At 41.5% G+C, this 25,673-nt stretch overlaps 1 protein-coding gene and 1 long non-coding RNA gene across 39 annotated transcripts in view; both read right to left on the bottom strand.

Moving 5' to 3' along the window:
• Positions 1–359: 359 nt before the first annotated feature.
• On the bottom strand, positions 360–17,753 carry LOC148338890 (uncharacterized). 2 transcript variants are annotated; one of them, XR_015842964.1, is made up of 3 exons: positions 17,631–17,753; positions 4,074–4,134; positions 360–542 (listed from the first exon to the last, which is right to left on the bottom strand). It is a non-coding gene; the product is annotated as an uncharacterized LOC148338890 (long non-coding RNA). The 2 variants fall into 2 exon arrangements; XR_015842963.1 differs by lacking the exon at positions 17,631–17,753 and adding an exon at positions 4,246–4,465.
• Positions 17,754–19,384: 1,631 nt separating this feature from the next.
• LOC148338887 (receptor-type tyrosine-protein phosphatase delta-like) overlaps positions 19,385–25,673 on the bottom strand; it is a 269,563-nt gene continuing 263,274 nt past the window's right edge. For all 37 annotated transcript variants that reach the window (XM_088293384.1, XM_088293387.1, XM_088293394.1 and 34 more), the window contains 6 exons: positions 24,461–24,639; positions 24,273–24,399; positions 24,045–24,170; positions 23,569–23,723; positions 23,296–23,431; positions 19,385–22,476 (listed from right to left, as the gene is read on the bottom strand). In XM_088293384.1, the coding sequence (XP_088149510.1) occupies positions 22,408–22,476; positions 23,296–23,431; positions 23,569–23,723; positions 24,045–24,170; positions 24,273–24,399; positions 24,461–24,639 (792 nt within the window). In that variant the 3' untranslated portion in view covers positions 19,385–22,407. The remainder of the gene's footprint in view (positions 22,477–23,295; positions 23,432–23,568; positions 23,724–24,044; positions 24,171–24,272; positions 24,400–24,460; positions 24,640–25,673) is intronic.

Here is a 25,673-nt window from a genome sequence, read left to right as displayed (position 1 = left end):
CTCACTTGACTAATTTCCTGTTTGGCGAAACCCGCAGGGGGAAAGTTTGAGTACGTTCTGACAGCATGATTGTTAGCTAATTGCAATGCTTCGATACACTGCCCGGTTTTATGACGATATCAGTTTGGATAAGTATAACCGGTGGTTTTTCCAGATGCACATTTTCTGGATGCCGTCATACGTGAAATGCAAACGTACTCACTTGATAGCGTTAGCTTAGCGCCAACCCAAGCTACCGTGGATGACTCACCCGATCGTCCTCCCGCACTGTTCAAGTTGGCTGAAATATTGTGAAGCCACAGAAATAAAATTGAGATTCTGTGTTTGCCATTCAAGTGGGCTCACAAAACAAGAGTTGGTGCGCGTGCCTATATTTTCATTTTAATAATGAGTTGAAAAAAAAAAAAAAACAAGACAGCAAAGCATGCCTGAGCTTTTAGTTTTTCATGATTTGTCGTGAGTGGAATGTTTGAGTCTTGGGTCTCTCCATCGCCGCTTTCGTAGATCTCATCTCCCTCTTTACGATGAGATGTGATTTTGAGCTGTGGGATGAAAGTGGCATCAAAACGACATTAAGTGCGTTTGCCCGGCTAAAACATGACAAAAGTCCCGTTTGTGCCAAATTGATCGGTGGGAACGAACGTTTTCACAAGGCCAAACTTTTGACTTCAACGATACCCGAATGAAATAACTTTTGTGTCCGACTTCGTGTGGCTTCGAAGATGAGTGCCGTAAATTCCGTACAGGTCATTAAGTGTCAAATTTTAGAACCCGTTGTGGCCCACCAATGAAAAAGTTTGCCCACCCGTGCTCTAACCCATATCAAGAACGTGCCAAATCCGTTGTGGATTATTATCTGGAGAAGCTGCGTTGAAGGGCAGCCACCTACGTAAATGGAGTCGGGGGGGGGTCGAGGCCTATCTTTGGATGCCACCTTGGAGGCTCACATTGTTTCCACGTCCCTGCCAGTTAATGACATGCTCACGCAGTGCTAATTCTCTTTTCGCTAGTTTTAATTGTTAGCTTTACGCAAACCCACCTCGGCGCTGCTCGCCCACTTGGGGGAGAAAGTCCATTTCAAAGTAGTAGTGCAATCTGGGTTCTAAATCACTTTTGTGCTCTAGATACATGCTTCCTGTCCATTTTTTTTTTGCACTTCGGTGTCGTCACTTGAACAAAACCGGCCGGGCCTTCCCAAAGCTGGTTTGGTTTAAATTGACTCATCGCAAATGTCTTGGTAGGCGGACAACTTTTAACACCCACCCCAAGCCGTGATGAATTATTGGATTATTCACGCGAGTCATCAGTTGTCGGGCCCGTCAAAACGTCGGCAAAAACGAAGCCTCTGAATTCTCGCACGTCTCGTCAAATGTTAAGTTATTGAACGTAAATGTTTCATTTCCTTTTCTTGCCCGCATGAGCTCGCTCATCGCTTGAAATTGAAGACGTTGTTCATGCGCATGATGTGCTCGGCCGCCGCGGCAGCGCCTCGGTCTGACCACGTTTGGGAATTTCAGCCAAAAGGATTTTAACAAGACCGCGGTCGTCCTGCGCCGTTCGCAGCGGCGAGATAAACACGCTGGCTGGAAATCTCCAGTTGGCATGGAGACGCTGACGTCATCCTGCTTTGAAACGTCCGTCTCAAGCCACGTTTTAATGATGCATGAAAACGTGCAGATTAGCCGTGTTGGTTTCATGGCCGCCCCCGCGTCACTCTGGGAAATTTGGTCATAGGTTGCTCTCATGCCAGATTGATGAGATCGGAGCTGCCTATTCAAAGTGCGCGCATGGGAACAGGTCAGCAAGTGTGTCAATTTCATTCATATGTGATTCATATTTCATATGTCGTCCCCGTCCATCGGGGTTCCTCTCATTTCGTCTCAATTTGCTTCCAGGTTGTGATGGGAAAATGAAGCTTCAAATTTGCTTCATGAACCCGTTGTTGTATTTTTGAGTCCTCTAGATGGCGCTGTCGCTTGAAATAAAGGCTTTAAAAAATGTCCAAGAGTCCATCTACGGGAGTCCAAAAGTAGCAGATTTGAAGCTCACTAGAATTCAACATCTTCATACCTGACTTCCAAATGTGTAAATTGGAAAATCAAACCGCCGAGTGCCCTCCAGCAACATCAACAAAGAATAATTCGGTTTGCGATACCCAACTGAAATGTTTGGACAGAATTTCCACCCCCAGACTGTTTAGTATGCGCTTTTGAACTTCTTCTTATTACGGCTGATGGCGAGTGACCCCGTCAGTGAGCGATGCCGCCATCGACTTTAATGGATGCGAAGTTAAATGACGCTCACTCGGCATTAACGCCGATACTCTCCGCAGAGACCGGGGATGGCGTTGACAGCCTACGGGGATTTGTCGCCTTTGGAGCACGCGGGCGGCGTCATGACGTGCTCCAGTCAAGAAATGGCGCCACCGTGGCCTCGATTGAGGAAAGCTTCGAGGAGGGTGCTCGGCCAAAACCATTATACTCCATCCGGTCATTGTACGTTTGACGAGACGCAAAATGGCGTCGCGCGTTTGCGGTAAATTAACGAAGCCAGATTTTGTCCGTCGACGGGCCACAAGGGCGCGTATTTAATGAAATAATCTTCGTGACGATTAATCGTCTGTGAAATGAACAAGTGGGAGGGTCCGTTCTGTTTGACGACTTCAGATTCCGTGTGGGAATACGGTTGCCGTCCTAAGATGGTGCGCGAGCATCTTGCATTTAGCAGTCATTTGTCAGGAAGTCTTCGCTGGCAGGCTGTGAATATCCAACGAGTCAAACAGGCAGTCACGAGTGTACTTTTCCGTTCCGGCGGCACGGCGGCGAGCGCGTCGGCCAGCTGCGGAACGCCAAAACGTTTCGACTTGGCCTCTGTGGAAGCGAGATAGCGGCGGTGAAAAGCAAAAGAGCAGCACTGGAGGGCAGAGGAAGACACCAGAGAGGGAATGAAATGAGGTTGTGGAGCAACATGTTCACGGGAGCCAACGGGACCAACAAAAGCCAGTTAAAGTGGGCGGAGAGCAATGATAATGAAAAGCGTTTGCGTGTGAATTCTTCACCGAAAATGAGAATGAAGTCAAACGACGGCAATGATTTATTTTATTTTTTTTAATTCAAGAGCAGAGCAAAGTCGGGGAAGATGACAATGTGTCAGAGATGAGACCAGTGGTTGTATTTTTGTATCCTCTAGATGGCGCTCTTAGTGTAAATAAAGGCTTTAAAAATTGGCAACCGAGAGTGCCACCTACTGGAGTCCAAAAATATTACAACTGCTTCATGAAGCAGATTTGAAGCTTCATTTTCCCAACACTACACATGATTAATTTAATGGCTAACCTGGAACTGATTCAGGGGTTCATTTTGGAGTAATCGGAGACATTTAAGTGACATAAATAATCACAAAAATCTCAATTATATAGCGCGGGCATAATTAGAATTTCTTTTGTAAAATATTGCTGCAGTATATTGTCATTCATTGTTTTGCAGAATATTTATGAAGCAATTTAAAATATAAGCAAATAGCCGTTAAAAAAAACTGACACTCCATAATCGTTGAGTGAAGAAAGTCCAGATTTCCACTATTTTATTTATTTCTTCATTTTGGGGGTAGAATACCGACAAATTATTAGTATAATTTTTGTAAAATAAAAAAATCCGATTTTTATTTTCCCACCAAATGGCTCTGGCCTATGTAATTTACATGATTTCCGTTTTGGTTGGCATCGTTGCGTCATACCGAGAGTAAAATAACAAATGCGTGAAGGCGGCCCCTTGTGGCTTGGCATGGTACAGCGCAAAACACAAACAACAAGTGTGAAGCAAACTTTTCCTTGTTCATTCCAAGAGCAAAACCAAATAATTCAACCATAATCATTCTTCATTAGCCCCTCCCCCCCATATTCCGCCTTTCTTCTCTAATAGCCGTTCAAATGATTAATTGAATCTATTTTGGTTCTACATCGGCGATGACACGGTACAGCCGCTTATCAGTTTCCCGTCATTAGGTGGCCGAGCTTAACAATGGCACGGACGCTAATATATGACTCGCTGTATTTTAAATTTAGGGGTTCTCACCGGGTGATATTTCTTCATTTTCCATCGAGGCGATTGTCAGGCCCGCCGCAGTCCACTTCACCTGAAATTACGCCAACAGTGCAGATCAAAAGAAAAAAAAATTCTGGACCGGTGTCACTGAAGGACACCGCATGTTTAAAACCTAAATGGAGTGTTCTCCTTTTTTATTTACCATATTGGTGTCGAGGAACAAAGCCACAGCACATCTGAAACTTTCTGAGCCGAGAACAAAATTACCATGATGAAGTCATCTCCAGACTCTTCTGTCCTGGTTTTGGTTGTATTTATTATTATTTTTTTGTTTGATTCCAAGACCGTTGGGGTCATAAATCAGATCTATGTGGAAGACTTGGAGGTCATTAAGATGGTCGTGAGGACACAGGTGAGCAGAATCTCTTTCAGGAGTGTTTGAAAGCGTTTGGGAGAGAAGGCCGGGATTGTGTGTCGGACTGAAGGGAAAAAAAAAATGTTGTGTTTAAATGCGTCGCTATATCACCATTCATGCGTATTCAATTAATCCGGTGACACGACACACCAACATTTATTCCCAAGCCGTTTGCCTCGGGACATTCACGTGCCATGAAGAGATCGAGCGCGCTGCAGAAAATGATCCAATTTCACTTAATTGATCTGAAAATGATTATTTACTGCAAGTGTGCTTTTGTTCATTTATCGATGACGATGACGTGGAGCAACAGGCAGAACAATGAAGTGCTCTTCCACTAGACGGCACAAAGGACGTCCTTCCATCCATTATGTGAGCCGGGTTGTCTTTATTTGAATATCCATCTGTCCCGTTCATTGAATAATAGCTACAATAACTAAACAGGCCCAGATTTCACACAGAGTACATTGGTGTAAATTAAGGAAAAAACTGCTCTAGAACAGGTGTGGTCAAACTACGGCACGGGGGCCACAGGTGGCTCGTTAGATGTTTTTTAATCTGGCCCGCTGAACTTGAAAAAAAATTAAATCATAAACCTTGTTCATGTTTTATTTTCTAAATAGTGTGTCTTTTCAAAGACAAATATATTGTTGTAATGTTTTCGTTCACTTTCATTTCAAATTAAATGTTTTTTTTTTTTCTCCGATGAGGTGAGGTGACCAAAACATTCCATCCATCCGCTCCTGGTCCGGCCCCTCTGCAAATTTTAGAACCCATTGTGGCCCGCCAATCAAAAAGTTTGCCCACCCCTGCTCTAGAAGGTTGTTTTATTCATTTATTAAAGGAATTCAATAAGCTTCCCCATAGCCGTGTGCTAATAAATTGACATTTTGTGCCTCAAAAAACAAAACAAAAACCCCACAAAGATTAGCATAACTTGTTTCTTTTTTTTCCTTTATTTAAATGGCGGAGACGACCCCCAAAACTGTCACCTACGTACGACTAGTCGGCATGTCGAGGCACGATTGCTGCTACTTAGCCCGCAGCAGCTAGCTAGCAAAGCTTTGGCTTGCTACTGCTGTGTGTCGCTAAACAATTTGCAGTTTCGCTCATAAGTCCGCAATCATAGACTCAATGGCGGTGAATAAGTTCCACTTCTGACAAATATCGTTCTCACAATCAGATGAGGAGGAGTATTTAACAGAGGGAAAGCCGAAGACTCCAATGCTAATTGCTAAGCTAACCTAACGTTATTATGAAAGACCAGACTGAGTACACGTCACAGAGGTCCATTACATAATCTTCAAAAAATTGTTACTTTGTTTTTTTTTTTAAATCATTCCTGGATGTGTTTAACACAAAAAAAATCTTATGCTAAATGTTGTCTTTCAAAAAATATAAATATGATGCTTATTTTTAATGCCTTACGTAAGATCTTGCTGTTTCAAGAAGTGTGGTTTAAAAAAAAATGACCTTCCCATACTTCATGTCATAACGTACAATTCGTGATGAGAGGCTTAGTGCCATGAAAAAAAAAAAAAAAAGGCATTTTGTACAAATAAACTTTGTGTTGGTGACTGCAGCGTTTGTCGCGTTCCTTTCGTGCCAAACATTTGCGCGGTGCTAGTTAATTATTTTTGTTATCTTCCGCGGTGGTGGGAAGCCCTATCAGACGGACGTGTGTGCAACGCACTCTGCAAAAAAGATAAGCATTCATTGGCGAGAGAAGCCATTTTGAAACCATAAATGGCACAGGCCTCTCTCCTCATCCGTGCCGGTTCGAGTTTGGATTTTTGTCTTCTCTTCCTTCTTTCTACAGTTAACCTTGTCACGAGCGTTAAGACTTTTTCCCAATCAAGTCAATGTTTCATCTTCACTTAACTTTGTTCACTTTTTGAGCCATTTCATGATTTAGAATAATTTGATGAAATCTTTTTAATCCATTTCATTCAAACTGCATACAGGAAGGTCGGAGGCCAAATTCAACCCGATATTTTCAGAACTGTGAGGAAGACATTTATGCTTACCTCTACAAATCTGTACCACCAACAAATATTTTATGCTTATCAAAATTCTACACACATTCCAAACAGAAAAGATTTTTTTAAATGTATGCATATTTAATAATAAGCGAATACTAATGCTTGATACATTTTTTTTTTCAATTTGTTGGAGTTTATTAATTCCACGACCATGCTTGTAACTCAAATACGCTCATATTTCATCGCAATTCTATGAAATATTTCTCAATTGAAATGAATGGTTATGCCATTAATCCATTTAATAATAACCCCCCAAAAAAATTCATGTTTTTTGTCAACAAGGGGAAAAATAAATCACACTAGAATGTTGTACAGTCATAAAGTTACATTTTTGAAATATTTTCATTTTTTGTTGACCAGTAAACGTTTGCACAATACGCATTTTAATCATGCATCAGAAAAGAATTCCGCCTGTTGCTAACCTCAACCACTTGATTCGGACGTAGCACAAAATCTATTATTATTTTTGTGAAAACCAGATGTGTCAAAGGAATAACAAGAGCGGATTTAGAATCAGTGCAAATAAAAAAAAATAAATCGAGAAAAGGTAACTTGCAACTCTAATTTCAAATAAAAAAAAAAAAAATAAAACTTATGCTTTCTGTTATTATTCCAGAGCCACACAACTTTGTTTCCTATTTCTGCTTATCGTGCTATTTATTTTATTTTAACACTTCCTTAGTGTTGGTTGCCTTCGCTTTCCACTCCCAGCCGGCACCTCGCTGAACATTCTCTGAGCTTGTCCGGCATGGGCACTGCTTGCGATAGCGGCATGAACTCCCACTCACCTCTTTGCACGACGCGAAAACTCACACACCTCCAAATACACACACCTGCACACACACGCACAATCGTCTGCAGCCGCCGTGGATCGGCAGGAATTGGTAATGACACGATCCATCTCCAGCCCATTTCCAATTCAGCTGTGGGGAAATGAGATAGGACGGTAATAGAATCTCATTGATCTGCGTTTGCTCCCATGTTTATGGTCCATGAGTGTGGAAGTCATTCCTAATGCTTCCCTTTTCCCTCTTGAAAACTGTATCTTTTGCTCATGTAAAACTGCATACGCAGCAAATGTTGGACTCAGGAAGCGGACGGACTGCCTTCAGGGTCAGGTCAGGGGTGGGCAAACTTTTTGATTGGCGGGCCACAATGGGTTCTAAAATTTGACAGAAAAGAACATTTTTAATTTTAAATGAAAATGAACAAAATCATAACAACAATGTATATGTCTTTGACACACCACCATATTTAGAAACTAAAATATTAACAAGGTTCATTCATTTATTTTATTTTTATTGATTTTTTTTCCAAGTTTGGCGGGCCGGGTTAAAACATTTAACGGGCCGCATGTGGCCCCCGGGCTGTAGTTTGCCCACGCCTGGTCTATATAATGCTAAGGAAAAAAAAATAATTAAATAAAAAATTTGGAATATTTTTCAAATGTTAAAAATACTGCGAAATATATATTTCGGCATCGTTCGTCAAATATAATCCAAGCCAAGGTGAGCGTGATTGGACCGGACGCGGCAATATGGCCACGGCGTTACATCACAAAGTCTCAAGCCAAGTGTGAAATTAAGAGATGTGCTTACACGTCAAGATTGGCGACCGCGGCAACGACTCCGCTCGGCTCGTCTTTTATGTGACATCAACCGCTTCTTGCATTAATCTTCTCGTTTTCTGCCTTCTGGGAAATAATGGAAACTCAGCAAAAATGCAAAAAAAAAAAAAAAAAAAAAAAAACACGGAGAAGCCGGAAACGCATCTTTCTTCGAGACTTTGTATCGGGATACACGTAGATTCGAGAACTCTTTGACCTCTGGGTACGGAAAATAAACACGGGACACGGCGTAAACTCACCGGCATGTCTGTGGTGTCTATTGATGAACTTAAAGGTTAATGTAGTGTCGATTGCGCAGACTGAAGCCTCTTACTTAACTCTCAACACACTTATGGTGGCTCAATAAATTCCCGCAGGCACAACGGCATTCTATGCCTTTTGTTTTTGATCGTCCACTCAGAAGAATCTATTTGTAATTCGGTTAAGATCTTTTACATTGGATTTTTATTTGTGTTAAACACGTGTAACACAATCCCCCCTTTTGTACAGGAAATGTTTATTTTTGTTTGTCTCTCGGTGTTGCGATGAGGAAAATAAGAGAGAGGGAAAAAAAAAAAACTGTTGGTGGAATCAGTGAGCCTTGCAATTTAATTTGATGAGCCCGCAAACGGCAAACAATGGCTCATTATGAAGCTGGAGTCCTGATGGAAGCCAGTGGGCTGTGAAGCTTCGCACATTCTGCAGCCCTCATTTGACATCAGGGGAGGATCCGGCTCCCATCAATCCTCCCCCCCCCCCTCCCTTTTGTTTGGCGTGGAATTCCGTGTTTGCCGCTTATCAACAGCTAATGTCGCGTTTCGCCATCTTTTCAATACAGACAGCAGCCGGATCTTTTACGCTGTTCCGCATGAGTGGAGAGTCTTCCAATTGATTGTCAATGTGATGTTTTAGAATGCTCACTGGGAAAGTCATCTCTTCGGGACTTCGGAAAACTGGACAGTAACGATTTTTGCATTGGTTCACAGTCCAAATGTCGTCAATCGGATGGGCAATTTTGCTCAAAAATGGAGCTTGCGTCTGAAAGAGCACATTTTTGTCAACAACTGCAGTTACCAGAGCTGGGCACTTGACCCTTTTTTGCCGATCAGTCCCCCGCTATCCGGTCACGATCTCCGTACCACCTCGACTTATTCATAAAGGTCGTATCACAAGAATTTTTAACACCAATCCACAGCTTCTCCAACACTGTAAACTGGCCTCATCTAAGCAAAGAAGTGTTCTCCGTTTGCACCACAGTACATCCTTAATACACGCAAGAACCTTTAACACGGCTCCACAGCCTCTGGTAAAACTCTAGACTAACCTTACAACAGTTCTTTGGGCCGACTAGTTCCATTTTCCGTTGTTCCGGAGGGCCTAATCATCAAATCAGAGGAGCGTCTGCAGTCCGCTGACACTGTACTTCTTATTTGATACTTTTCCCGGGCGACGCCGATAAGGAATTGCATTTCAAAGATTCCTCCACAATGAGAAGGGACAACGGGCGGGCGAGCGGGGGCCGGGGAAGAGATGACAGCAAAAAAAAAAAAAGAAAATCCAAAATCAAGTCTTCATCTTATTTGCCAGCATTCTACGCATAGACATTATATATATATATATATATATATACATTTTTATTTTTTTTTATTTAATATATTTTTTTTTTTCTACAGTTTATTTTATTAATGAAAATGCTTTTAAAATGCTTGGAAAATGAGTTATTTTGTATTATAATTAATTATATATATAATTATATATATATAATTATATATACATATATATTAATATAATATATATAATAATATAATATATACATAATAATATAATATATATATATATATAAAAAACATTAACTAACATTTTTTAAAATTCTTCATCGTCATACAAATGTATAAATAAGTCTAAATATGAGATATCAAATTGTGCACATGACATTTTAAGGGCAAAACGGGGGGTTAAATAGCAGCGTGTCTTCGTAACAGCTGCTGGTGAAACGGCGCTAATTGCCGATTGATTGGACCCCGGCACGTCTTCATCTGCAATGCGGAGGTACATCTGCCTGCGCTCGCCTCCTGCTTTTCTGATTAGTCACATTGTCAGCGGCTGTTGACTTAAACGGCAGCTTAAGGAAGCTCCAAATTGGGCCGCTCTCAGAAAAAGAGTGTCAAATTAGACGTTGTTAGCGCAGCCCCACAAGGCGCACGTGTGGAGGATCGAGAGCTGAGGAGGGGAAGAAGATGAAGCGGCCCGTGTGCTAACACGCTCATCGACGATATGCGACGTTGACTCGCTTCGTCTGACCAAAGAATGGTTTTCTGTTGCTTCAGAATTCAGCGGAGAAAACCCACCGGGGCACGGGGAGAACATGAAAACTCCACACAGGAAGGCCGGCGCCGGAATTGAACCCACGACCTCCGCACCGAGCGGCCACCGTGCTAACCAGTCGTCCACTATCTTTCTCACACGATAGCTCTTTTGGAAAAACTTTATTCTCGCCACATTCAAACTTTTTGTCCCTAGTACGTCTTTGTTTTCAGGATTCCCCGCCAGTCAGATGTGAGAACACACCACACGCTGCGTGGATGCAGTCGCTGACCTTGTTTGGGATAAAAGCGAGCACATGGGATCTATTTCCTCTTAATAATAATACCACAGCTTGAAGGCATGCAGAAAACAAAAAAAAAACTTGGATTCTACTTGTAAGCATTTTTCCCTCAGCGGGCCTGAGGCAAAACATGATTATTCTATTTTAATGACACTTTTTTTTTTTACCCACGTCTGTCAAAAAGGTCAAACTGTGGCCATCCAAACTGTAAAGGCAACATTTCGGATTGTCTTACGAGTGCACAAATTGTGCCGCTGTCTCAAAGCATACAAAGACGACAGAAATAAACTACAAAGTAAAACGGAAATATTTGAGCTGCATGGCTAACCCGTTTTAGCGTTAGCAACAGTTCACAAAAATGACTTCATACGAAGCACGTTGCGGCTGATTTAATGACGTGAGGAAAACACGTCGTTCCGGAAAGCTAGCTGGAGTTAGCGCGCACATGCTACCGAGTGTGTCTGACAAAAAGTCGCCTCCATGTCCGACTGTGCTACGCTAACAAATTGTCGTGTCTATCCGATATTAAGATATTATTAAAAAACGAAACAGTTTTTGTGTACGTGGTTGAAATGGAATAACAAAAGCAGATCCGCTATCACGCTCATTCGATGACGACCTCGCACCGAGTGTTGCATTTATGAACATCCGAGCACTCCGAGTAATTCAACATGACTCATTTGCCACAAGCCGTTAATGGAAACACCTCCGATAAATCACAACCAACCAAGCTCGTTAAAATACACTCATTTGTATTTTTTTTTATGGTTCAAGTACATATCTCATGTAGATGATATTATGCATCCTAGAAAAGCAAAACAAATTGTTTCCTATGAAGGTTATATAATATATAATTATTATTACTAAATTAAAAATCAATTCAAGCGCGTATTTTAGTTTTCTTTAGCGCAGTGCATTTTTTCATATAATTTCACTCCTTCCTTTATTATTAAAAAATGGATTGGTGCCCAAGAAAAGGGAAGAATGTTTACAAGTCGCAGCAACTCTGTTTTGGGGAAAATAAAACAACATAAAACCCGATATACAAGCCGCACCAGGCGATAAGCGGCAGTTTTCTATATTGAAAAAAAATTAGTTGAACGTTCATAAACCGATTATTAAAACAATGCCTTTAAACACGACAACAACTTTGCAAATAAAAATTGAACAGACCCGAGAGAAGAAAAAAAATGGAGATTTATTGAGCTTATTTTCTGAACTCTAGAGCGCCCCTAGTGGTGAACGAAAAACCCACAGAAAAGGCGCTCCGTTGCATAAGCCACACGGTTCAAAATCTAGGGGAAAAAAAAATGTTTTTTCTTTTATTATTTATAGGAAATTTCATCGTATAAGAGCAACTCAAAAGTATATAGTTTTTGGTTCCATTTAAATTGTGCAAAAAAATGCGTCAATGCGTATTACGTTTGTGGATGGCTGCAGCCTTACACAAGCGCACAGAGACAAGCATGGCAGCAACATATACATCAAGCCCCCTCTTAGCCCCTGGAGAGAGAAAAAAAAGAAAAATCCTGGAGTGGTGCCTAGCACACATCAAGCGGCGATATTCTTTACTGAAGAAACCCCACGACTGAAAAGCCGTAAATAGAAACAGGTTAGTGCAACTGGAAATGATAACGAGTGGAAAAGTTCAAATGAAGGACAAAGTCGCAGGCCGCCGACTCGCACGCCGCTTCCAATCACAATCCAAAATCCTCAAGGAAAGTAAAGCAAAGGAATTCTCGGCTGCGATCCGGAATGCTCGAGCACAGCAACAAGATGCGGTTTGCGCAAATATACGACGCAGCTGTGCAAGTACGCGATCACTTTGAAGTCGCGACGGTCATGTCAAGTCAAAGCAAACATTGGATCAGCTCTAAATTTAGCCGCGGGCCTTCGGAGAACTGATAAAACTTTGGCATTGGCTGCTTTAGTTCTTCAAGTGACATGCTGACTTTTTCCTTTGAATCCCAGCGCTGGCGTAATCTCGCATACGTGCAGGGAATTGATGGTGTAATCTTCCCGCCGTTAAGATGATATGACAGCGCCGTCATCTGATAATTCTTTGTGTTAATCGTCTGTTAGCGCCACGACTTTACTTTTTCTTTTGGTGTATTTTTAGCCGCAATCTCCTCGCAGACACTTAGGGAGAATCCAACTTGTGTTTTTCCTAAAAGAAGACTTTTTTTTTTTAGACCACACCAGAAATCCGAGGCCAAAACAATCTGTAAAATCAAATCCGGTTAAAGTGGAGTATATAAGACACTAATCCAAGACACGCCTGCTTCAGCGCAGTACGAGAAGTTCGAGTGCAACCCAGTGGGGGACGTCAAAGTGCAGGATGAGATGTGCCCCTAAGGTGACACGGAAGAAAATTTTTTTATTTTTTTTTTTAAATGCGCGTTTATGTACTTCCGGGACCATTTGGCTACCATTGCCTCTAATCCGCGGCTGTTTGAGAGACGACAGTACGTCTTGAGACGGCCGTAATCATAAAGGAGAACTTGAAACTGCCAAGTCAGTGAAAATTTTCCGACGAAATAGTCCTCTTTTGTTTAGCACTCGCTTCAGATACCGTTCACTCATTTGAAAAACGTACTTAATATCAAGAACTGATTTCATGTCTTGTTTCAAATCAATTTGAAAGTAAAATTCAATTAAATTCACCCGTGGGTGAACTCGCGTCTTATTTGTTACTTTTGTTTACCCAGAAAATGACCCGGAAGCACATAAAAAAAAAAGTATTCACAAAAAAACAAGTTTGCATTATCTTCGTGAGGTGACACAGAGTTGTTGTTTTTTTTTATTTTATATGAGAGCGTAGCACACATGATGTTAATTTTGAATGCATTTATTTTAGTATTACAGTTCATCTGAAAGGGAAGTCAAGCAATCAGTAATTTATGGCGCAATAGTGACCTTTTTTTATGTCGCACTTCACAAATATACCATATATTTAAAAAACTCAAACAAATAAAAAAATAAAGCTAAAAAAAAACCTAAGCTTCCCCTCAAAAACTAACAAACCTACTCTAAAAAAATAAATTAACTGATTACAAATAAATATATAAAATCAAAATCCCAAACTCTAATAATGCTGATTGCCACACACCACGCTGGTCCAGAACTCCCAAGTGAAGTCTGGGATGCATTAGCGCAGTTAAAAACGCTCAAACAATGTACATGTACAGTACGGAGCGCTACGCGACAGGGTGCTCGAGTCCTGGCGTCGAAGTCACCGCTGGCGCCGGACCATTTAATGCTGACCTCATCTGCAAAAACGCTGACTCAAGTAATATGGAAGTGCGGGGCGGTCCTCTTGAAAGGATGACACCATATTGGACATACGCTAGCAATCCCATCTTGTGCGCATTAAGTTAATTGGAAAAAGACGTCATCCATAGAATGAGATCATATTTGTGCTCCAACACTTTGAGTTGCGTTTGCATTTGTCTTGCTTTCATTTTTTTTCCCTCCACAGTCGGCCGTGGCGCGGCCACAGGATGGTGCGACGATAAAGTGCACAATAACAGATTTGAACGATCACAACCATGGGGGTGTGCATCAATTCAATTAGGCCACTGGTGCTCTTAATTGTCATTGTGCTAAAGCGGTCCACGTAGCGACGTGGCCGAATGCTTCCACCTTGCTGCCTCAGCATAGCGCAGGATGCTAGAAAGCAGCGGCGGGCCGTGCAATGCACACGTCGGCCTTCAGTGAAGTCCTACTTTGTCCTAAATGAATAAATCTCTCTCATAATACCATCATTTAGAGAAATAATATACAGAAACACACTTTGACAGAAGAGATGCCCGCACGATTGTATCTGGTATTGTGAAACCTGCCCGGCAACACGAGCTAGCGGAATTCCTATTGGATATCAACTCTCACCTAAAAATACAACGCTAGGATATAATACGACATCAATGTGAAGATTATATTTTTTTTCTTGATTATGTTAGTCCAGCAGAGAAGGCCTTGATGGTCCGCCACTGCTCGAAAGTAGTATGAACGCAGAACAAAATGCTCAAGCGCAGCACATGTGCGGTACAAACCTTGGGCGCTGTACAGAGCATTGAAAGTGCACTTCAGGATGGATGCAAATTGCTCGTCAAGGATGCTAAGCCAGGGGTGTCAAACTCAAATGCACAGCGGGCCGAAAAGTAAAACTTGAACAAAGCAGCATTGAACAAATGAACCTTTTAATATGGAATTTGTTTTAACATTGAATATGGAACAAGCACACTTATTACGATACAATATATAACTTAATAGTCCATATATACAAAATTGAATTAAAAAAAAAAAAACAATTTATGAAATAAAATTTGAATAATAATAAATAATTATTTTAAAAATAAAAAAACATGAATAAATCAGTCAACCATTCAAGCCCATGTCTTGGAGTATCACGAAAAATTGTTACTATTATCATATAGAATCTAAAACGATATAGTCATCATTTGGTATGGCCTCGCGGGCCAAATATAATCACACTGAGGGCCAAATTTGGCCCGCGGGCCTGAGTTTGACACCTCTGTGCTAAGCTGACATCTGTATCATTCCAGCGCGCAGCTCCCTTACCGGCTCCCCCCCCCCCTGATCGAGTCCCTGGCTGTTATCTTCCACCCCTGAGGCGCTACACTAGGACACGTAGACCACCGGTGGGACTACAGTAGTTAATCTGTGCTAGTTAAACGCTCTCGTCTGGCCCAGAGCTGGAGCAGACCGACACTGCATTTTTTTTTTTCTGCTTTGCTAGCTCCCCGTGGACCGCGCTCAGCCCTATTTTATTGAATTACCTGATGGAAAGGAGGAAGTTATTTCAAGGTAGCGGCCCGTTTAGTATTTCTATACTGCTTTGCGCCGGCGGGCATTTTTTTGTTGCCGTCCTTTTTTTTTTTAACCACTTTTCGACTATGCGACGGTTTGTCGTCAGACGTAAGAGCTGAAGAGTTAAACAATGGTAGGCCTGAGCACAAGACGGACAGCATAAAAGCGTTGTTGTGCTTGAGAGTGGTTGGCTAAAAGCACTCGTGCTGCGCGTCGATGAAATGACACACATGCGCTGACAGTCAAATAGCTAGCAAGCTGGAGTGGTTTTGGGCCGAGTGTGTACAATTAATTTCACCACATTTCTGACACTTCCAATACATTGCTCAAAACCTTGGATGGTTCATTTTTCAATAACAAGCTCAATTTATGTATTTTTTTATCAGGAAAATTATATTTGCTTGCATTTTTTATCTTATCGGTTTGTTTTGGAGAAATTAGTGATAAATAATGATTTGAAAACCACCCCCTAAAAATAAGGGATATGGCCACGCCCCCTTTCCTTGTCCATTCAAAGTCATTTTAAATATCGCGCGAATGTCAAAATAACAAAATAACAAGACCAAGCGGACCCAAAATGGATGTGGACATCTCTACTTTGGCCCACTTCAACCTTTGAAGACATCACAAAATGATAAGCCACACTTAAAAGAGAATGAGGAAATGAGCACGTTACGTGCAGCTGCTGTCATGTTTTGTCTCTTTTCTCGAACCACATACGCAAACACGTTCCAAAAAGGTTTTCGTAAGATTAATTGTTAGTAGGTCATTTGAATATTCATAATATACATATACGTTTTCCCCGCCTCCCAAAGACGTATCTTAGCCTGTTTTTTTTTTTTTTACATCATAGCTCCGCGTTTTTATAGCATTAGAACACAATATTCTGCTGGCCTCGCAAAATCAGTCAAAATCCCCCCAAAAAAGGCTGCAATTGAGCGGTTTCCTCTCGTGAAAATTTCTGGGATTAAATAAATTAATTAATTCACTTCCATTGACGGGTAAAGTAGTCGAAAAGTACATTCATTTAATCTGGGCTAACAAATACTCATTCAATTTCAGATGAACTAAAGGCAGAAAAAAACATCTCCCCTTCGTGTAGTCCAATTTCTTATTTGACCTCATCGACTGGTTTTGTGGCGAAAACTTTCCCCCCATAAAATATATTCATTGGCAAGCGATCTGGGGAACGTAGCTAAGTCAACTCCACCTCGCTCCGTCTTTTCAATTTTGTACTTCCCGTAACACTCGTGTGCCACGGCACCCTGTTTGGAAATCACTGCTGCAGAAAACGACAAAATCCTATCGGGGTTTCGCTGAAACCATTCAAATAGGTGAAGAGCACTGATGTGTCCTCATGGATTTGTTTGTGCCTTTTTTTTTTTTTGTTGATGTTGTTGGATGGTTTTGTGCCTTTCACTTTCTGCTGCCCTGGCCATTTATTTTGATTAGGGAATGAAGTCCAGTCCGCAGAGCCATAGCCCGTAATAATTGACATTGCGTCCTCTGAGGTCACCAAATCTACACGACTGAGGTGGCAGAATAAGTGGAGGTGTAGTATTGCTTTAGCTTGCAACAACACCCACAAAAAAAAAAAAAAGCTGTCGAGAAGCTCATAAATTATATTTCCTCGTGCCCCCCCCCCAACACCACCCCGGCTTGACAGGATAATTGATGTGCAATTGCCTTCAAGTAGCCTACTGTATATATTGTATATTTTTCCTTTTTCTCGTCATGCCTTAAGGTCACCAGGGGTTCGCTTGCCTCTCACTGTGGGAAATAAAAGTTTTATTCTTTTGTTTTGTATGGACAATTTAGCTTTCTGTCAACGAAAACTCGACGGAAACTTTTCGTAAATATATTCAGATAAAAATGGTAACAGCGGAATTAATGCTCATTGCTCCATAATGAGCCGAGAACCAAAACGTTTTTTGGCAACTGTTGTGGCTTTATTTTAATTAAAGCAACATAAAATAAAAACGTTCTAACAATATAGACTTGTTCAAAAACAGTAGCGCCAGTATAAACTCTATCAAACATGTCTTCTTTACGAAAAATAACTTGCTTTGATAAGAACCAAGTAGCCTACCGAGTGTCACTGTCGCCGTGCTCCGGAAATGGAAAGTGTGTCGGTATGGAAGAGCAGAGTGGAACCGGTCTGTGCGCGGCGCATGCGCTCTGCGTGCAGTTCCGGTGGTGGGCGTGCCCAAACGAAGGATAGGTTGCAGCAGCGTAGCATTTTTTTGAAAGACAGATGAATTGTACAATAGGAAGAGATATCATACATTTTGAGCGTCTGACGAAGCACGCGCTAACAATTTCGTCCCATCTTGTCTCGTCAACGAAAATTAATGTACGTCACGTCGTTTTCGTCACCAAAAAAAAAAAAAAAAAAAAACAAGTTTAGCTTGTCATTGTCTAGTTATCGTCATGAAAAAAGGGGCGTTAACGAAATATATCCACCATCGTTGAAAACAACACTGGCTGATAAGATGATCGTTTGAATCAGGTCTGGGTAAACTACGGCCCGGGGGCCACATGCGGCCCGTTAAACGTTTTAATCCGGCCGGGCAAACTTGAAAAAAATTAAATAAATAAACCTAGTTCATGTTTTATTTTCTAAATACTGTGGTTTTTCAAAGACATATATATATGTATATATATTGATGTAACGCTTTTGTTCAGCTTTCTCAGCACTTTCACAGAAATGTGGAGAACTTTCCCATTCTTGCGCCTTTGTCTTTCCAAGTACATTGATGTGCGGGCAAATTTGACGGTGGTGTCTGCTCGCATCTGCATTTGTCAGTCTTCAGCGTATGGCCGCTCCCTCCATCATCACCCTCATCATCACTTGGCCGCGGGGCACGCTGCCCGTCTCTCTGCCGCACAGCTGCCTTCACCGACGCGATGGCACGAGGCCCTCGGGTGACGCTGCTCGCAGAGCCGTAGCCTTCCATTTCAGACGCTTCACTTGTTCGCCGCGTTGCCTCCAGCTCAAGTCGAGCCCGGAAGATTTGGCAACGGGCGGAATGTCTGTTTGCTCAGATGCTTCAGCGCTCAACTTTAAGATTAGTCTTGCTCGCTGAGACAGCCAGTGGGTAAAAATGGTGCGAGGGTAGGCAATCACAACATTACAGTCTTCGATGTCGACTCATTCCGGTCCAAACCTTTGCATGGTCATTGAAAGAACTGAAGGAGAAATGAGGTAAACATGAAGGAATGAGCAGTTGGGCTGGAAAATGACAAGCGTGTAATGTTTGGACTGGCTGGTACCGCTGGAAAACCGAGACATTTTAGTGTCTTTATTAGAACTCGAGACGCAACAAATAACAAGGCTGCGGCTTTGGGTTGAGACAGTCATTTTAGGGTCGTTTTGGTCATTTCTTCAAAAGATAAATTGCGCTACACATTTTGGTGGATTGCCGGGCAAATCTTTCCTAAAATACTGGACAATGATCCCTAGCCACAAATTTAAAAAAAACAAATTTAAAAAAAAATCACTTAATACCAATAATGCATCTTTGCCACTGATGTGTAGACAGGCGGGGAAATTAAATGGGTCCAATTCCCAAGTGTTTCTACAAGTTGCCATTCATAAAATAATAAAACCTTCTTGTTCAAATTCAATTTGCGAATAACTGAGACAAAATAATATTTTTCGTCGTATATAATTCCTGTGGCATTTTTCATGTGCGTTTGCTGTAATGTTTTGCTCGAATCAAATATGCGTCTTGGCTCAATTAAGATTGTGAAACACTGCTAAGACACTAGGGCGACGTTAAAATTGCAAAATGTTTGGAACACGGCGGCCAAGCTGATGAAGGGAATCGAGTGAAACGCCAGTGCATAACACAGACATTTTTTAATAGAATTCATTTATAACAAATGTGACTTTTTGATTTCTCATACAGACTTCTTTCCCCACGAATGTGACCTAAGTAAGAAAATAAAAAGCACTCCTTTCATTCAGAAAAAAATACGCAATTTGCACTTACAACTAATCAGAGGTAATTTTATGAACCTATTAACAAGCCTTTTATTATTACAGTTTTATTTTTTTTTTTACAATTTCATGACGTCATTTTCAGTCTATGCATCATCCAGACGAGAGATAGATAGAGAGAGCAGAGGAACACAACGTTTATTTCTGTTAATGACACTCCAAGCTGAACATGTGATCTTGGGGCGGGGCGGCAGAATTTTCCAGGTCATTGCTGGAGTAATCGCAGCAACAGAATGGACGCTTCTTTTTTTTTTTTTCTCCGTTTTTCATTTCCACAATTTTTTTTCCCTTTTAAATAGTTGATAACTTTTTGTGTTATTTACATACACACAAAGTGAACGTTGAAGGAGACTTTTTTTTTCATAATGGGTTCAAGTAATATATTATTGGGTTTAGAATCAATAGGGCAGTGCATAGTACAAAGATAGAGAAAGTGCAAATCTTCCTTACCGGGCCGACTCAGGCCGTCCTGCAATGTTTGACCATGCACCGAACATAAACAAAAACAGTTTTTTTTTGTAGCCACTGGATAATAACAGTGCTTTTATGTCAGGAAATGAACAAAGAAGTTAACAAAACTGTGTTTATAAGGGAAAGAAAGATCTGGAATGCACATCCATGAAGCAAACATAAATCGTGAATCGTGGAAAAGATGCCAATCACCGTAAAAATCTCTGCCATGTAAATGTGTGTACGAAATTTGGGATAAAATTGATAAAAGTGTTAAGTGATAACATTATACGTTGTTGAATTTTGTTTCGTCAAGATCGTCCACTGGTTTTCCTTTGGACCCCTTTTACGGTGTAGAAAAATAGGGTCGGAAAATTCAGACTTTTAAGCAGGCTGTGGTTCTCTCGCACATAAAAAAAATAAATAAATCTGCTTCCCCAATTAACCAATAATAATATATTTGTAACCATTCAGCAAATAACGGCATGGAATAATTTTAGACTTAAACACTCGTCATGTTTGTGACGAATGTGTGTGAAATTTAAATTTATTTCTTTAATTTTTGGTCAAGATTTTTCAGGAGGGGTATTTGGGAGCCATTTTCCTCCCTCATTAACAACATTTAAATTGGTGAAATATCTGCTAGCTTCTCGGTTCAAATGTGTACAAGATGAGACATTAGTGGCATCTGTCTTTATCCAGAAAACATTTTGGATGATTTTTAATTTTTTTTACTATTTTGGCTTGCGATCCAATACCGAATGCAAGTGGACGTGTGATCTTCGAGGCTCACTCATTTGAATGAATGATAGCAACAATCCGGTCCTGATCCAGCTCACTTTGAACGTTTTAAATCTTGAAAAGCTGAATTTTCCTGTTTTTCCTCCAGGTCCGTGAACTAGTCGCACCCTCGCATTCACGGTAAGGCCACTGAAAATGACACAATGATCTTAAAAATGTTGTTTGCATATATAATCTCATGTGACATAGTGAATACTACCGTAAATAAACACACAAATATATTTTTTTATATTGACATATATGCTGAATACTCAAAAGATACACTGAAATGGTATAAAAACAGGCATAAATATAAGGCACTCTAAATGCAAAATGGGAAAAGGAATCCTGGAGAAAGGGTTTAAATAACATACAAGACGTTTTTCTTTTTTTTTTTTTATATACTTTGCCCAATTGCGTGGAGCGGCGTGTGACATACAGCTGATGGACATTTCCACGTGACGCCTGCAGGGGGCGGGGTGTCCTGACTAAATAACATCATTTATTGCACAAGAAAAGATGCACTGAATCAGAATTGTGTCCTACTGATGTGCATTCCAGTGAAACATCACTTTCCCACACCATTCAGAAGCGTTCGCCAACCGTAACGTTTGCTTTTAAACTCTATATTTAGAATATGATTTGTATTTCACATCTTATTATAGATTTATAAATGTATATGTAGATATATAACTTATTTAATTTATCCCTCTCATCATCCTGACATGGAAGAACTAAGATAATTGATAGCAGCAACTTCATACTTTGCTCATCCCTGTTGATTCCACAAAGCCCCAGTTTATCAGATGGGAGGTGTATGCAACAAAAGCAATCGGGAAACAATCGAGGCTAATGGGCAAGACTCGCTCGGAGCCTTTTTTTGTTTTTTTAAAGTCAATGCATGTGCTACAAACCCAAAAAATGCAAATCTTGCACAAACAGCGTGAAGAATAGGGAAAACATGTATGTCAATATTCTTTAAAAAAAAAAATAATAATAAATTTACACACATTTCCAAAAAAAATCACATCGGCTTTATAATAAAGTACTAAAAAACTAAACGAATCATTTGATTTATTCCATAGATTTTTTTTTTTTTTTTAATATATATCTCCTCGTACACTTTAGATGATGAGACAGGAGGAGAGAGGGTACTTCAACGTGACGGTCCAGTCGAACATTGTCTGAGTTTTCCCGATGAGTGTGATTGTGATTTATTTTTCTTTACAATGTGCGTCAAGTTCCCCGCGCTCCTCTGATGCCTCTCGTAATGCATTCACCCGGCTCGAGTCACATTCTGTGCCGGGTTCGTTCGCTCCCAAATAAATCCTTGAAGCAAAAAAAAAAAAAAAAAATCCAACGAGGTGCTTCAATGGTCCGGATTCCATCAATTGGTGACAAGGCCAGGTTCAACTTGGATTGGGGAAAATACTTGGTTCTCCCGGGAATCTTTTTCTTTTGTTGTTTTTTTTTTATTTTATTTGTGGCGGGTTCATTTCGCACATCCAACACTTAATGAGTTGTTTGCAAGGAGTTTGTACTTTCTCAAGCAGTAATTTATGGCTCAGAAGAGAGGCGCAACTGGTTTTTTTTTTCTTTTTTCTTTCCGCGTTTCCCTCCGATGCTGAGTCCTTTACGTTGCATAGTGATCAAAACTTCCCAGATACTCTAATCCAGCCCTGTAGCAGAACTGGTATTGATCCTGAAAAAAAAAAAAAAAAAAAACAAGCCACAAAACACAAACAAATCATTTTCGGCACCCGAGATGAAATTGCAAAAGGTGACATTTTGTGCGTAAGGACGACATGCTTGGGAATTGAGCTTGAACTCAAAGTGATAAATTTCAGTTTTGTGTGGCTCTGATCTTTCCCATCGTTAAAGGAAGAGCTCGACACTACTGATATTTCTGTTTACCAATGACACCGGAATGAGACGCTGGATTTACTCCTCCGACTATTGCACGCGAACAATAGTCGGTGGACATTGAGGCAAGCTTCATGGAACTGCACCGATTGTTATTTTGAGGGCTTGAAGTCATGCGAATGGTTTCCACGAGAGGAGTGACTCGACTTTTACTTCCGGGGACCACATAGAGAAAAATAGAATGAAGCAAGGGCCAGTTTGAAATATTTAAAAATTCTATCGGATTAAACATGTAAAATCAATCAGTCAGCAAAATCCCATCTCAACATTCGGAACAATAACATTGTGGTCGTTATTTTTTGTACATGGCGCGGGACACTAAAAAAAAAGGTGGGTGGGACGTAATTTGGACGCCACTACTTGAGAGGGTATTTGGAATCTGGTGAATGTTGTTTTTTGCCACGGTTCGTTGGAGGTCGCCGACGGTCACCGAGACGTTCGCCGACAATTAGAATTGTAACAGTTTGGGAATGTCTGGCAAACATCTGTGCAACAGTTTGCGATATTGAACAAACCGTGAAAAAAAAAAAAAAATGCTACGTGCAAACCTTCACCATAACCCGTCACCTAAATGTTCGAATATCATCGTGACGAGTACCTCCGTCTGCACCATGGCGGGTCTCTGCGTCCGCAACATCTTCACGGTCTGAAAGATGTCCACGACGCCCTCGTATCTCATTCGCTCCAAGGCAATGCTGAGGGTGATGAAGACGCCAGTCCGACCGACGCCAGCGCTGTCGAACGAGGCGAGAGAAGGCCAGGCAAAAAGACACGGAGACGGGATCGGTCATCTCGCATTTTCTTCTCGAGTGAAATTGTTAAAAGTCCTTCGAATGCCGTCAGTGTACGTCAACTGGCGTTTTCCACTTACCTACAGTGGACTGAGATGGGCCCATCTTGGCCAAACTGTTCTTTCGTTTTATGTACTTGTCCGATGAAATCGATGAAGCCCTCCCCGGATTTTGGCACTCCTTGCTCGGGCCAGTCGGTGAACTGGAATTGCCGCACCGTTCGTGACTGGCCGTCCTGGGAAGGAGAACACGGCCATGAAGGCGTCGCGTTTGCACAGTGGAGCAGACGTCTCATTAACGGTGCACGCGTCAAATCAAACCCCCCCCAAAAAAATTCGATTGATGTTAAGCTGACTTTGTGATATTGTATCCCTTTTGATAAGGATAGCAATCCTATTGAGGAGCCGGTCTAACGTGCAGTACAATGCAACGAGCCGGTGCCATTTATCTGGGTAAGCCTTTGATGGAATTAGAAAGTCTGGCTACATTGAGCCGCTCCCCCGTATTTTAGCTCGGGGATAAACACACGCTTGACACGATGACAACGTGCGCTTACCCTGGCATCCGTCACTTTGAACTCCCGCAGGATGTACTGCGGCATGTTGTACTCGGCCATGGGGTCCACCACAAAGTACTGGTATCTGGCTGACCTCTCCGCCGGCCAGTACTGGTGGCATTTTTCCTGGCGGGGGGGGAAATAAAAAAATCACAATGATTCACAACTGGCCAGTGGCGTCCACTCACGGGTCATTTATTATTTATTATTTATTTTTTTAAAGCTTACCCTGCCCATTTCTCTGAGCTTGGTTAGCATAACGACAATAGTAGAGTTGTGCTCCCAGAGCATTCTCCAGAAGTCCTCGGTGGTTTCTGCCAGTGGTCCCTGCGTGGCGATGTAGGCTTTCTGTTGCCTGAGAAGAGAACGGGGATTAGCATCTCCTCAGTTATAAATATTTGTCACGACGTGATTACCTGTAGCCATCAATGAAACTCGCATTGATGTAGTCGGATCCCTCCACGCCTCGAATGGGCTGAAGGCACACTCGCGTCGACTCGTACGGCATGATGTTTACAAGGCGGTTCTTGAACTTGTTGCAGGGGAGATTGGCACTGATGAATCGCGACGTGTGGGCTTTCGTGTTGGCTAAACGCTGCAGTTGAATAGAGAGGAAGGAGGAAAAGAGCAGATGATCCAAGAGACGGAAAAATATTGCTCGAGACTTTTTGGGTTTGGCAGATAAGTGCTGGGAAAACCCTGAAATTTGCACCGGCGTGGGAATTTTGGGGAAACCGGAGAAAAGGGAAAATTCACGAGCTAGACTAGAAAATAGGCATCATGGACTCAAGTGTCTGGACTTGTGCTAACTTTGTGGCATTTTTTCCCGTACGAAAATTCGGGACATGACGGAACAGTCTGCACAAATGTACCACAAAGAATTAATAGTCGGACTCCAAGGTAACGCTTTGTAGCTTTTCTGGTTTTTTTAAGTATCGGTCCAGTCAAGATGGCTCAAGTTCAGTTTAGATTTTTTGAACAGGAAACTGAAATCATTATTATTATTTTTTTATCCATTAATTTTGGAGAATTTAGGAAATAAGTGACGATTTAAAAATCGCCTACTTTTAATGAGGAATTTGGCCACGCCCCCTCCTCTCTCTCCACGTTTCGCTCCGAGTCACTTCAAGGACCGATTAAAAACTCTCCATTGGAAATCATTGAACTTTCATTGCTTCTAACGTCCACAAACGGTGATCAATGGGCACCGAAATCCACGTGGGCATCCCGACTGACCACTTCAACTTATCAAAAGGATTAACCACTCCGTGGCAGATTTATTTGAGAATGAGGAACTGTGGAAGTGAGCGGAGCTACGTAGATGAGACTGGGAGATCCATGCTCGCTTGCCGAGCGCCGTCCGCCTCCTTCGAGTCGACACGACTTTAACCGAGCTAAATATCCGAAATATAACCTCCCGGGGTTCGTGTGCGCATTCTTGCTCTTGTCCGCTTCAGCCACTATAAGAGATGAATCGATCGGCAGGGTATTTGATTGGATTTTGTGGAAGTGATCACATGAGCTCATGTTTAATGACAATAAATCCAAACTATTGTGAAGAACGCTTTTGTACTTTCACAAGTTGAAGTGGACACGAGTAAAAATGTGGATTTGCATTTCGGCGCCGAT

Source organism: Idiotropiscis lumnitzeri, chromosome 4 (assembly GCF_059441095.1).
Source record: "Idiotropiscis lumnitzeri isolate Australia: NSW breed Sydney's pygmy pipehorse chromosome 4, RoL_Ilum_1.0, whole genome shotgun sequence".
Taxonomy (NCBI): Eukaryota; Metazoa; Chordata; class Actinopteri; order Syngnathiformes; family Syngnathidae; genus Idiotropiscis; species Idiotropiscis lumnitzeri.
The sequence above is the reverse complement of the archived record's forward strand: the minus strand, read 5'-3'. Positions and strand labels throughout refer to the sequence as shown.